The sequence below is a fragment of the Akebia trifoliata genome, chromosome 6 (genome assembly GCF_017979445.1).
Source record: "Akebia trifoliata isolate Shusen 1 chromosome 6, ASM1797944v1, whole genome shotgun sequence".
NCBI lineage: Eukaryota > Viridiplantae > Streptophyta > Magnoliopsida > Ranunculales > Lardizabalaceae > Akebia > Akebia trifoliata.
Genome location: NC_141380.1, coordinates 24,076,247 through 24,090,446, shown reverse-complemented (window position 1 = coordinate 24,090,446; position 14,200 = coordinate 24,076,247). Strand labels below are relative to the sequence as shown.

At 37.2% G+C, this 14,200-nt stretch overlaps 1 protein-coding gene across 1 annotated transcript in view; it reads left to right on the top strand.

The window, feature by feature from the left end:
* The window catches only part of LOC147400455 (E3 ubiquitin-protein ligase KEG-like), a 36,273-nt gene extending 24,681 nt beyond the window's left edge, over positions 1-11,592 (top strand). Inside the window, 10 exon segments of the mRNA XM_086446148.1 lie at positions 3,146-3,267; positions 3,377-3,511; positions 6,141-6,265; positions 6,445-6,549; positions 6,702-6,935; positions 8,475-8,808; positions 8,892-9,080; positions 9,161-9,463; positions 9,982-10,516; positions 10,519-11,592. Coding sequence (XP_086302274.1) covers positions 3,146-3,267; positions 3,377-3,511; positions 6,141-6,265; positions 6,445-6,549; positions 6,702-6,935; positions 8,475-8,808; positions 8,892-9,080; positions 9,161-9,463; positions 9,982-10,516; positions 10,519-11,210 — 2,774 coding nt within the window. The 3' untranslated portion in view covers positions 11,211-11,592.
* Positions 11,593-14,200: the final 2,608 nt, after the last annotated feature.

The following is a 14,200-nucleotide window of genomic DNA, read 5'->3' as shown; positions in this document are numbered from 1 at the left end:
ATTTGAGACATGATTATTGGGGGCTAAGCTAATTACTTTTCCCAGGGACCCCAATGTAAATCCCTGATAGATCAGGGGGAGCTTGTTGATGATTCAAAGAGGTATAGAAGACTTGTGGGCAAGCTTATCTACTTGACAATTACAAACCTGATATTACTTTTTTTGTTAGTGTTGTTAATCAATTTATGCAATCTTCTCGTGCCTCTTATGTGGAAGCAGTTATTCGAATCCTGCGGTATCCCATAAGTGCTCTTGGTAAAGGTATCTTATATAGGGTCAATGGCCACTTACATTTTGAGGTGTATTCAAATGTAGATCAGACATGGTCTCCATCTGATAGAAGGTCTACTAATGGGTATTACGGCCCTATTCTTTTCAGCTTCAGGTGCCAGTGTAGTTACCAAAATACCCTTCATCTTTAATCAAATTTCCAATGAAACTTAACCTTAAAAAATGAAATGAGATTACTAAAATACCCTTCATATTTACCAAAATACCTTTCATCTTCCAAAAATACCCTTCATTTTTAATCAAATTTTCAACCAAACTTAACCTTAAAAAATAAAATGATATTACCAAAATACCCTTCATTTTTACCAATTATCAAAATGCCTTTCATTTTTAATCAAATTTTCAATCAAACTTAACCTTAAAAATAAAAAGGAATTATCAAAATACCTTTCATCTTTACTAATTACCAAAATACCCTTTATCTTCCAAAATACCTTTCATCTTTCAAAATACCCTTCATCTTTAATTAAATTTCCAACCAAACTTAACCTTAAAAAATAAAAGGGAATTACCAAAATACCCTTCATCTTTATCAAAATATCCTTCATCTTTAATCAAATTTCCAATCAAACTTAACCTTAAAAAATAAAACAAAATTATCAAAATACCCTTCATCTTTACCAAAATACCCTTCATCTTTACTACAAAGATCAAAAGTAGTTCATAATCACTACTTTATTACCAAAACACCCTTCATCTTTATGTAGATGTTAGATTGTATATTATGCAGGTATTTTCTTTATCATATGTTCATTTTTAAGAGGAGATGCTATCGAATTTTCAATAGAATTATAAAATTTATAAATTTATTAAATTAAAAATAATTATTTTTATAATTTTTTAATATATATATATATATAGTAATTATATATTTATTAAGGTATTCTGCTAATTTTTTGTGCATTATGGGTGCATTATCAACATTAAAGGTATTCTGGTCATTTTATAAGAATCCAGCAATAAAAAACTGTCAAACGAACATCAATTTCTAGCTTATGTGCTTCTGTAACGAACAAGCTTCTGTTGGATGTGGCTTTTCAGGCTCTGGGCTTCTACTTCTTCCAGAAGCCAGCTTTTGGAGCTGGAGCTGGCTTCTGTAAAGAACAGACCCTACACTTCTATTGGGAGTAATATGATAACATGGCGCAGTAAGAAACAAAGTGTTGCTGTGAATTCTAGTGCTAAAGCTGTATGTAAGGCAATGTCTCTTACTACTTGTGAGCTATTGTGGCAGAAGTCTTTGATTGGAGGAACTTGGATTTTCTTTTGTTGGCCCTATGAAACTTTATTGTGGCAATCAAGTTACAACACATTAACCAACAATCCAACTCATTAACCAACAATTCAACCTTTCGTAAGAGAGTCAAGCACAGGAAGGTTTATTGTCATTTTATCAGGGAGAAAGTAGTAGTTAAAGTTGTTACTACATCATTTGTTAGATATGTTTGTCAGTTGGAAGACATGTTCAACAAAGTCTTTAATCATAATCAACTTGAGAAGGTTCAGTCCAAGTTGGCGATATGTGGCATATATGCTCCGGTGTACGGGAGAGTGTTGATAGTGGTCTTATTTTATAATTAACTCTTTTAATTATTAAGTTAGGATAGAATGGTCCTTTAATTTTATTTACTTATTAAGGGCATTGATGTCATTTTTTCATCTTTCCTAATATATGTAGTTGAGTTTGCCCATGCCTACGGCATGGTCATCCTCTTTGGGGTTAAGGGTGTAGAAGAGGAAATCCAATAAAGTTAGAAGGGTATTACTAGAAAAGAGGTAGTAGAGGAAAGATAATAAAATTGGAGGGATATTCTTGGAAGGAGAGGTAGAAGAGGAAAGAAAATAGAGTTGGAAGGACAATCTTGGAAAGGAAGAGAAGAGAAAAAATAATAAAATTAAAAGTTGTCCTTGAGATTCGTAGGAAGATTAAATGCCCACCCCTCTTTATGTTGGGGATAAAGGGAGGGGGGTACATAGTTTTGTTTTCTTTGGAGTTAATGGGTTGGAGTTAAAGGGATAGAAGAAAGGCAACAAATTTTTTTTTGATAAATCAAAAGGCAATAATCTTGAAAAGGGGTAAAAGAGGAAAGACAATTAAGTTGGAAGTTCATTCTTGGAAAGGAAGAGAAGATGAAAGATAAATGAAATTAAAAATTTTCATCGATATTCGTAGCGAGATTACATCCGAACCCCTCTTTATAGGGGGAATAAAGGAAGTGGGGTCCACCGTTGTGCTTTTTATTTATACAGGGGAACGCTAACACCCATAACTTCATGGGGACGTTAGCATTCTCAACCACATTGACTTTCCAATAATATCCCTGCCTATTTTGTTTTGTAGTGAAAAAGACAAGTGTATGTTGGTTTTTTATATAATAAATGTTTGTTTACATAATAAATATTCAGGGCATTTTAGTCTTTAGATTTAAATGTCTTATTTGCAGGGGCGGAGTTAGGACTCTGCCCATGTGGGGGTGCACTAGGAGTGAATTTTTTTTTGTGGGCAATTGAGAGTGGAATTTTTTTTGTAGGGGCAATGGCAGTGAATTTTTTTATCCGCCGTTGTTATCTGTCTCAGTAGCTCATTAAATCCTTATAGACTTCGAAAATTCTTGTGGGGGCAAGTGTCCCCATTACCCCTATTGTAAATCTTCCCAATTAAATGCTTTGGAAATCAATGCCAACAAGCATTTATTTATGAGAAAGGTTTGTGGGAGTGCGCTGTTTATCACTGGTTTAAAATTCCTTTATTTAGATGATTTTATTTTTATTTTATGTTTTCTAATTAGTAATTTTAAAATATCATTAGTTCTTTTATATATCATTAATTCTGCTGTGTTTGATTGTTTTTTAGATGGTAGAGAATTAGTAAGACTGTTGCTTGCTGCTGGAGCAGATCCAACAGCTCAAGATACACAGCATTTTCGAACAGCTTTGCATACAGCAGCCATGGCTAATGATGTTTTGTTAGTCAAGGTACAATCACCATACAGTGTTGCAAGATGATGCTTTGTGCACATTCAGTTTTGGTCAAATCCATTTTGGGTATACTTTAGTATAATAATCATTTTGCTTCTTCAAATAGGTTATCCTGGATGCTGGAGTTGATGTGAACATCAGGAATGTGCGCAATACAATACCTCTTCATGTTGCATTGGCCAGAGGTTCAAAGCCATGCGTTGGGTTGCTTTTATCTGCTGGAGCAAACTGTAATTTACAGGTTAATACTCCCCTCTCAAATCTTTCTTTTCTCATTTTTATGAAAAAGTTAAAAAAAAAAATTGTTCACATCTATAATATGATAATCATTTCAACATTAGTGTTTGTAAGTGGGTGCATTATTGCCCTTGATCTCAACTTCTTTCCGAGTTACGAGTTATTGGTACTGTTTTAATTATGGGGATTGGATAAACAAATTCATGTTCCACTATATTTATGTAGCAAGGATCCAAAGCCCGCATAGATGCTAGAATGGGCTCAAGCCCAAGATCCGTTCACTGGGCCCATGAAACGGATTAATTTATTTTTTTCTTTTTTTGCTAGGTAAGCAAGATTAGTGGTCAGTAATTAGTAGGTGAAGGCTAATGAAATCTCACTATTGTTTTGCTTAATGGAAGAAAAGAATGGCAGTATTTTTAGCAAACTCACAAAATTCACATTGAAAATTTGAAGTACTATATGGAAATAAATGTTTCAATAAAAAGAAAGAAAACCGACCACCCAAACGATAATGCCATTGTATTAACAGGTCTTTATTTTGAACTATACTAATACTACTAGTACTATTTATTAGACTGGTGAGCTTCCAATGTTATTGAAGCTTTATTGAGGAGATTTAATTTATGAGCCTCACGTCCACCGCCAATCGTCCTCAATCAGGTCTTGAAAACACACTGAGTAGGAAAAGCCGTGGTTACCATTCAAGGATCTAGTACTGTTATTAATGGACTATAAATTGGTAGGGATTATGAACATGCAACATAAAAGATTAAGGTAAGTGAGGGAGAACATTGATGTTTTCCTTCCCAGAAATGAAATAAAGAGAACCATATACAATATAAACTCTCTCTCTCTCTCTCTCTCTATATATATATATATATGTATATGTATATATATACATACACACACACACATACACCACAACAAATAGAACAAGATGAAAATAACAATGACATACCCTTCATGTGGTCTAAGGCACCTAAGTCAATAATCGATGGGAACTTAGAAGTGTTATCAAGGAACAAGAAAGAATAGAACCTGTTGACAACCATTTACTCCAAAAGATCGATCTGACGAGGAAGGCGCAATTATGAATATAATAGGGTCACGGGTCAAATTGGGGCACGATACGTGAGCACGTGACACCTGAGAACGGAGGCGGATAACCTAACACTCAACACTTCCCCCTCACCCATAAGGGTGGAAAATTCCTTCGAGGAAACTTGAACTCGTGACCTATACTAACCCAGTGTTGACAACCATTTGCCCCAAAGACTGATCTGATGGGGAAGGTGCAATTATGAATATAAGAGGGTCACGGGTCAAACTAGGACATGATATAGTGCAGTTTTTCTAAATCTTTTCTTGAGACTAGAGACCATTCCTTAGGAAAGACAACCACCTATTTGTAAGTATCAGTTTATGCAGTCTGGGTAAAGCTGAAGCAGCTGATGAAGTTTCTGTAGTAGTGAAGGCATTGTGAACTGTTCTTCTAGTGTTTTCAAGAGGAATGTAACTTAATGATAGACTGAGAGTGAGCAAGGGCCGTTAATAATATAGTATGGGTTGTAATTCTGTTAATGGTCATCGCTCAAAAGGAGCCTCAATTATACATAAAATGAAAAGGTTTTGTAGGATGGAGATTGGTTATGGTGTTCTCTTAACTTATATATTCTAAATATGCAATACATAAGAGAAATTCAAAAAAGAAAAAATTAGAAAAACAAAAATATGGTGAAAAATTCATAGGTTATGAAAAAGTTACGGATGAATTTTGTTAATACAATATTAAGGCATTTGTTAGAATAGTTTAGTATTATATATTTAGAGAAAAAAAATATGGTGGAAGATTTATTGGTGATGAAAAAGTTGCACATGAATTTTGCAGATACAATATTAAGGCATATATTATTGTTGTTTAGTTTGATAGATTTTACTAGTAATGCACACACAGACACACAAGGGGATGCTCCCAAACATGTCCCATCCTTGCCATTGCTCACATTATGCTTGCTCTTGCTTCACTCCCCTCCTTGCTACTAAGATCTTTAGTTTGCATAACCTCTTTTTTTTCCTGACCTAAATCTCTTATTCAAGTGCTCCAACTATTCTGAGGAAGGTCTGTTCGACTATTAGTTTGGTTTCTTTATTATTGTTTTGAGATCCATTTGAACAGTTTTGTAAGTGCTTGCATATCTGATACTGATTTTCTACAATTTGGTAATTTTTCTTTTTATTCTTTCTTTCGCAAGTGATGAAACACACTCGGAAAACAGTTGTCTTATTTATTATTATTATTTTTTAAATGGGTATTCCCACTCTTTGATCTATCGTGCTTTATTTCAATATCTCTCTTTCATTTTTTTAAGGAGATTTTCTTGCTTGTTGAGGTCAGAAATTGAAATTTTCAGCTTTAGATTTTTTTTTTCTTTGACCTTGTTGTAGAAGTTTGGTTTCCATTCATGAAAAAATGTGTAGATATGTATGTATTTCCAAATTTAGTTTTAGCAATGCAAGAAACTAAAATATGCCCCAAATAGATTAGGCCCATGAGCTTTGATGTCCCCATAGTTTAGTAAGTTACCCTTGTTCGAATTCGTTCATGTAATGCCATTTCTTATCATGATCAGGATGATGAAGGTGACAATGCATTCCATATAGCAGCTGATGCAGCAAAGATGATACGAGAAAATCTTCAATGGATTGTTATTATGCTGCGGTATCCAGATGCTGCCATTGAAGTCCGAAACCATAGGTAAGTACCAGGATAGTGGCACGGGCCTCGTTTTTACTCCATAGGACATATAAAATGAGATTCTTATTTCTTCTTATGGTTTATTTTTCTAATTGTTGATACTGAATTTATACATTACTGACAAGGTATGTAGCTATGATATATTTTGACTGATTTAATATATTCATGTTGGAGAACAGTGGTAAGACACTTCGTGATTTTTTGGAAGCCCTGCCTCGGGAATGGATTTCGGAAGATCTGATGGAAGTACTCATGAATAAGGGAGTTCATCTGTCCCCTACCATGTGAGGAAAATGCTTCTTTTCATTTATTTTTATCGATGATTATGATATTTTCTAATCTGACTTGAGATACTTTCTTATAGCAGTGTACTTTTATCTAACTTCTTATAATTGATTTTCAAATTAATGAGGCTTTTATTTTGAATGGTGTTTAGATATGAGGTAGGGGATTGGGTGAAATTCAAAAGAAGCGTGAATACTCCTACATATGGGTGGCAAGGTGCAAGGCATAAGAGTGTTGGTTTTGTTCAGAGTGTCCAGGACAAGGACAATCTTGTTGTATCATTTTGCTCTGGAGAGGCTCGTGTTTTGGCAGATGAGGTTATAAAAGTGATCCCGTTAGATAGGGGACAGCATGTGCAACTTAAACCTGATGTTAAAGAGCCAAGGTATGATGATAAAAGTTTTGAGCTATATCAATAATTATTGGATATATAATGTTTTCAAAGGTGTTGGAGACTTATGCCTTGAGGCTCAAGCCTATGCTCTTAAAAATTCCTTGAGCATAGAAGGAAAAGTTCTTTCCCCTCAAAGGCTTCTGCCTTAATCAAAGAGGTGTTGAAAAAGCTTATGCCTTAGATGAGGTGAACACCTTTTTGGTGCCATGGACTTACACATATGCCTTAAGGGATGAATTGCATTCCTTTTCATTTTTGTAATATCATTAAGTTTATGTCATAGCCCTTATAATTATAAAATTGCCCATAGGATGACATCTAATTTATATATAGGTCCTTAACTATGTGGTACTACTTTTTTTTTTTGGTCTAAATCTCTAGAAGCCTTGATTGATTTGCAACTACAACAATGTTTGGTCCTTCTTCATCTTCTTGCACGTACTTTTTTATTTTTTGTTTCTTCCTAATTTATTTGACTTTTCTCTTTGTTAGACCTAATCTTCTGCTTCTTGTAGTCCTGGAGCGGTGTTATGCTTTTGTAGTTAAAGAGTGATTTTTACACACTTATACACTATTAGTGTTGTTAGGGGATTGTAATTGGAAAATTGGAAGTATGAAACTATAAATCTAGTTCAGTTTTAATTTATTTTTGATGAGTTTAGGATTTGTATAGAGATTACATTTTTGAAAACAATAGGTCAATTACCTATACTTACATGCAAGGTTTTAAATTTTGTTTCGGTTTATATACATACTTATTTAACAATAAAAGTCAGTTTATATTTGGTTCTGCTTGGAAATTGAAATATTTCAGTGAAACATCAATGAGGAAATAGTGTAAAATTTCAGAAGTTGTGGGAATGTTACAAAATTCATACCAAACATAGAAAGTCTGCTTTAAAATTTTTAGGAAATGATAAAGCAAACACAGAATCACTACTCGCGACTCATAATACATTAGTACTACAACCATTTGGAGTAAGCAAAACAAAATAAGTAGCGTTGGTATATCGTATATGTATATATATTTGATAAATGTAAGATTATATAAAGCAAAAGTGAAGCATAAGGGAGGAGGCTGAGAAGACCTACTGAAAAAAGCAATAGAACAAGAAAATAAAGGATTTCTCAATAGCATAAGATGTGGCTATGGATACTATTTAATGGAGGAACAAGATCCGTTTGGTCAACCTCAAATCTTTGGAACAGGGTTTGATGACAATTATTTATTTATTTAATTATCTATAAAAGTGCATGCTCTTTAGGGTTTTGCTTTAGCCCTTGAAGCTTTAGTTAGTCAAGTGGTTCAGCTAATGACTTAGCATTTAATAGTTGGTTTAAGTGTGTAACTTCTATTGTTACTATATGGAATGTTTGGTTAACTTAGTATGGGAAACATTTTGTTAAGAATATAATGATATAATCCTCTATTTTCCATCTTTACTCCCTGAAGCATCCTAATATCAACTGAAAGCAAGGCATTTTATTTCTGTATTTTAAATGTGAAAGATGATCATGTTTCATTATCAGGTATGGATGGCGTGGTCAATCACGTGACAGCATTGGAACTATTCTGTGTGTCGATGATGATGGGATTCTACGTGTTGGCTTTCCTGGAGCATCTAGGGGATGGAAAGCTGATCCTGCAGAAATGGAAAGAGTTGAAGAGTACAAGGTTGGTGACTGGGTTCGGATTCGCCCATCTCTAACAACTGCAAAACATGGATTGGGAACCGTAACACCTGGAAGCATTGGGATAGTGTACTGTATCAGACCTGACAATAGCCTTTTGTTGGAACTAAGCTATCTACAGAATCCGTGGCATTGTGAACCAGAGGAGGTTGAGCCTGTTGTCCCATTCAGGGTAGGGAATATGGTTTCGTTCTCCTTAATTAAGTTCTATTTTCATCTTCTTCATCTTTGGTTAATTTATCCTTGCTTTTACAGATCGGTGATCAAGTATGCGTGAAGCGTTCGGTTGCAGAGCCAAGGTATGCTTGGGGTGGTGAGACACATCATAGTGTGGGAACAATAAGTGAGATAGAGAATGATGGTTTATTGATAATCGAAATACCTAATCGGCCCATTCCATGGAAAGCTGATCCTTCTGACATGGAAAAGGTGGAGGATTTCAAGGTAATATCTATATATGGTTCTTCTAGAGTGGGTTGGTTGAATAATTTTCTCATTTGTTACATTCCCATTCTTATGAGCAGGTTGGGGATTGGGTGAGAGTGAAAGCCTCAGTCTCATCCCCAAAATTCGGGTGGGAGGATGTTACGCGGAACAGTATCGGAATAATTCATAGCCTGGACGATGGGGATATGGGCATTGCCTTCTGCTTCAGGAGCAAGCCTTTTTGTTGTTCTCTGACAGACATGGAAAAGGTCCTACCTTTTGAAGTGGGACAAGAGATTCATGTCACCCCGTCTGTCGTGCAACCACGGCTTGGTTGGTCAAATGAAACTTCGGCCACCATTGGGAGGGTTGCAAGGATAGACATGGATGGAACTCTGAATGTGAGTGTGTTTGCTTCGCTCTCTTATTTTTAAAGAGATGCAATTGGCACCCCAGCTTTTACTTATTACACCCCAATTTCTTAAATTATTTCACACACCCCAATTAAAGATTAAAATGCTATTAAAAGATTATCAAACACTCTTAAAAGATTACCAAGATTTGGCTCAAATCATAATCTCAACGTTTCAAAACACTATAACATGCATTCAAACAATTTCAGTTAACAATTATAACATGGAAAGACTTATAAAATCCTAAACCCAAAAAATAGAAATCTAGCAAAAAAAAAAAACAAAAAAACAAGAGAGCTTCTATTGGCACCCTAACTTTTAATTCTCAACCATTCACTTATTAATTTTTTTTTTGTTTGGGGTATAATTAGTAGAAGTTCGGGGTGCCAATAGCAGCTCTCTATTTTTATTCTTCTATTGTATGTGTTTGTGTCTGCTGCCGGTTTGGTCTCCTGTCATTCTTAAATTGTATAAATCATCCGTGTCTTCTGGATGTCACTATGTAGGTAAGAGTGGCTGGAAGAGAGAGTTTATGGAAGGTTGCACCTGGAGATACAGAACGACTTCCGGGATTTGAAGTTGGTGACTGGGTTCGTTTGAAACCAACCAATGGGACTAGACCAAGTTATGACTGGAATAGTATCGGTAAAGAAAGTTTAGCAGTGGTACACAGTGTACAGGACACTGGATATCTAGAGCTGGCATGTTGTTTCCGGAAAGGGAGGTGGATGACTCACTACACTGATGTTGAGAAGGTTGCGTGCTTTAAAGTAGGGCAACATGTACGTTTCCGTGCTGGAATTGTTGAGCCAAGGTGGGGGTGGCGAGGTGCCCAAGCCGATTCAAGAGGGGTTATAACGGGAGTGCATTCTGATGGAGAAGTTCGGCTGGCAATTTTTGGTGTGTTGGGTTTGTGGAGAGGAGATCCTGCGGATCTCGAGATAGAGGAGATGTTTGAGGTGGGAGAGTGGGTGAGAATAAGAGATGATGTAACTGAGTGGAAATCCGTGAAATCTGGGAGCATTGGCATTGTACAAGGAATAGGTATGAAGGGGAAGAATGGGATGGTAATGTATTGGTTGGATTTTGTGGGGAGCAGGAAAGGTGGGTGGGGCCAACCACCCACCTTGAAAAGGTAGATGGGCTTGTGGTAGGGCATCAAGTGAGGGTAAAGATGTCTGTGAAGCAGCCAAGGTTTGGCTGGTCGGGTCACAGCCATACTAGTGTGGGGACCATTTCCTCAATCGATGCGGATGGAAAATTGAGAATCTATACACCTGTGGGCTCGAAAGCATGGATGTTAGATCCAACGGAGGTGGAGAGGGTGCAAGAAGAAGAACTACGCATCGGTGATTGGGTAAGGGTGAAGGCATCGGTGGTGACACCGGTGCATCAGTGGGGTGAGGTGACCCATGTGAGCATTGGCGTGGTGCATAGGATGGAGGATGGGGAACTTTGGGTGGCTTTTTGTTTCCTCGAGAAGCTTTGGGTGTGCAAGTCATGGGAGATGGAGAGGGTGAGACCATTCAAGGTAGGGGAAAAAGTTAGGATTAGAGGGGGATTGGCGACCCCAAGGTGGGGATGGGGGATGGAGACACATGCGAGTAAGGGAGAGGTGGTTGGTGTGGATGCAAACGGTAAGTTAAGAATTAAGTTCCAATGGAGAGATGGGAGGTTGTGGATTGGAGATCCCGCAGATATAGTTCTTGATGAGACTGTCAGTGGAACATGGTAGAAATCCTCATTCATTCATGTTGTTCCTTATGGTTTTGGTACCAATCTCGGCCTCTGCTCATAGTGGGAGCATCTGTCTTATAAACTTGCTCGAGGTTTCACTCGTTTTTATTGTGGTGAAAGAGTTTGGCTAGGGAGGGGGCTACAGGGATGCTGGTCATTTGTTGTTCGTGCTATAAATATACATCGAAGGCCAAGACAAACTAGCATCAGCAGGCCATATGTATTTATATTATTTTATCTAATCGTTTGTGTAATATGTTTCACTCTGTACAAATTAACCATATGTACTGCAAGTTATGCCAACTTTTTGGGCCTCTTACATCTCCTTGGATCACACAATTATATTATCTCAGGCATTATATCTTAGAATAAATTTGACAGCTCTCTATTGCACATAAAGTTTGACTATTGAGGAAGAATCGAGCCTTAGGGGCACTATTTCATTTCGATTAATCTGATGTTCTTAACATATAATTTTCACTATCAGAATAATAATGATCTTATCAGGCATGGCTATCATCCTGGATGAATGTCTGCAAAGAGCACTCATGATGATAGGATGGATCTGGTTTCAATTGCACAAACAATGTGGCAAGTCTCAATCTTACTGAAAATTGCTTCAATGCGACGAAGGTCTGTACAGGTAAGACTTTAGGAAGACTATTGGCCAGAGATGAACCAATCACTTAGGATTTCATTGATCAGGACCACTTGAAGCAGTATGTCAAGGGACCTTGGTAGTTTGTGGGTGATATGGCACTTTTGGACTGAGTTTCTTATTTGGAGCAGGATTGACGAGACAAAGTAAGCTTAGGTAGCATCTTGCCACAGACGCATTGGCTATGGCTTGACTTGACATCGCCCTTACTGAAAATGTAGTTTCTCCATTACTTGCTTCTCTGTTCTTAATTACATTAACATTCAACTCGGAACGTAATTATCAAAGTGTGCCAAGCAAGGTACAGCTTTTAAAGCAGCGTATCTTACTTCTTCCTTCTCTCCTTCACATATGGCTTTTCAGCCTCCTTTATAGTGGATTTGATTTGAGCCTAGGATTGATTTGTGACAGAATGTGAAGGCCATGCACTACGACACTTTATGTGTAGCTTGTCTCGTAGTCATTCGGGAGTACTCATGTAAATCTATGTAAGGTTCACATATGAAGTCATATTAGTCCCATGTCAGGGCATATCTAGTAGTTAAGTGACATTATTGTAATAAGAGTAAAAAGTATGACCGACCTCTATTTCTGATATTTCTTTCTGGAAACTTATGAAAGACTTAGCGTACTCTTTGTAGAAGGGTGTTTTTGGTTTCAATCTCCGGCCTATACCTACGTTGACTTTGAGCCCTCGCCCAAGCTACGTGGCGTCTCACGTATACTAAATCATCAGTTGCTTGTAAAACACCTTATTGGTTTTTGTAATGTGTTACTCCATGTAATTACATACTATATCAACAAAGTTATCTCTGAACTTTGTCTATTATTGTCCCTATTCTCTTGTATTCTTAGCTACGTTTTGTGTGAGATAATTTTGACAGGCTTACTTGCGGGTTATCAACCCAAGCATCACATGACCTCGTTTCAAAAGAACACGGTTGTGACAGTTGGTATCAGAGTCCAGCTCTTCCACAATTTCATTTAATTTACGCGAACAATGGCAAGAGGAGAGAAGAGCACTGCATACTAACCTGCTCCAACTCCACCACCCCCACGTACAAATAAGGAACGTATAGAGCTACTCGAAGATTAGATGGCCCAGCTATCGGGTCTCGTTGATGGTATTGCTTAACTAGGTGATCGACAAGACATGTTAGATAACGAATCCGTAACCCTCAACACTAGATTGATTGACCTCGGGGAAAATACCCGAGGATCCCTAGCAGATCTACAAGAACAGATTACAGAGCTCACTACCAAGGTAGGTCTCCTAGTAAGAGTCGTTGGTAATGAATTACTTATCGGTGGTGAAATTCTTCATTCGTGCATGTGAGTCCTTGAGCCACAAGCCTTTAGTGGTATTCATGATGCGAAAGAGCTCGAAAATTTCCTGTTTGATATGGAGTAGTACTTTTGTGTTGCTCGTCTGAATTCAGAAGAGGTAAAAGTCACCACGACCTCCATGTATCTCACAGGTGATGCCAAACTATGGTAGCGTACCAAATACTCCAAGATGGAAAAATGGCCAATGTTTCACCGATACATGGGATGACTTCAAAGAGAAGTTGAAAAATTAGTTTCTACCAGAGAATATGGAGTTCATTCCCCATAAAAAAAATGAGGCAACTCTGTCAGATAGGTACTGTACATGATTAAGTCAAGTAGTTTTCTGCTTTTATGCTTGATATTTGTGACATGCCCAAAAAGGACAAGTTGTTTTCATTCTTAAAAGGGTTTAAGCCTTGGGTTCAATCTACACTCCAAAGGCAACGTGTGCAAGAGCTTACGTCTACTATCGTCGCAGCCTAACGGTTGACTGATTATAATTCCATGGATGGGGGCACAAAGAAAGTATACTCTTAATAGAAAGGGTACTTCCTACAGCGTGAGCACACCCAAGAGTCTTCCAAAGGTAAGAATGGAGGATTTAAACATAGTTCTAGCTGGGGATCCCAGCGGGATTCCTCCCCTTCGAAGATTATAGGTATCACGTCTAATAATCACTGCAACAAACTTAAATGCATTTTGTGTGGTGGTCCTTACAAAACATTTAAATACTTACAACGAGTCAAGCTAAATGCACTATTATAGCCTCTCAGAGTGACCCTAGTCAAGAGAGTACAAGTAGACGAGATGATAACGATTCTCCTCACATGAGAGTCATGCATTTGCTGAATGCACTCAAACAGACCTTTGAGACTCAGAACCGTTAATGGAAGGGTCTTATGTATGTGGATATCGAAATTGGTGGTAAGACCACCCAAGCAATAGTTGAGACAGGAGCTACACACAACTTCATTTCTCCTGTTAACTCCCAGGTCACTCCT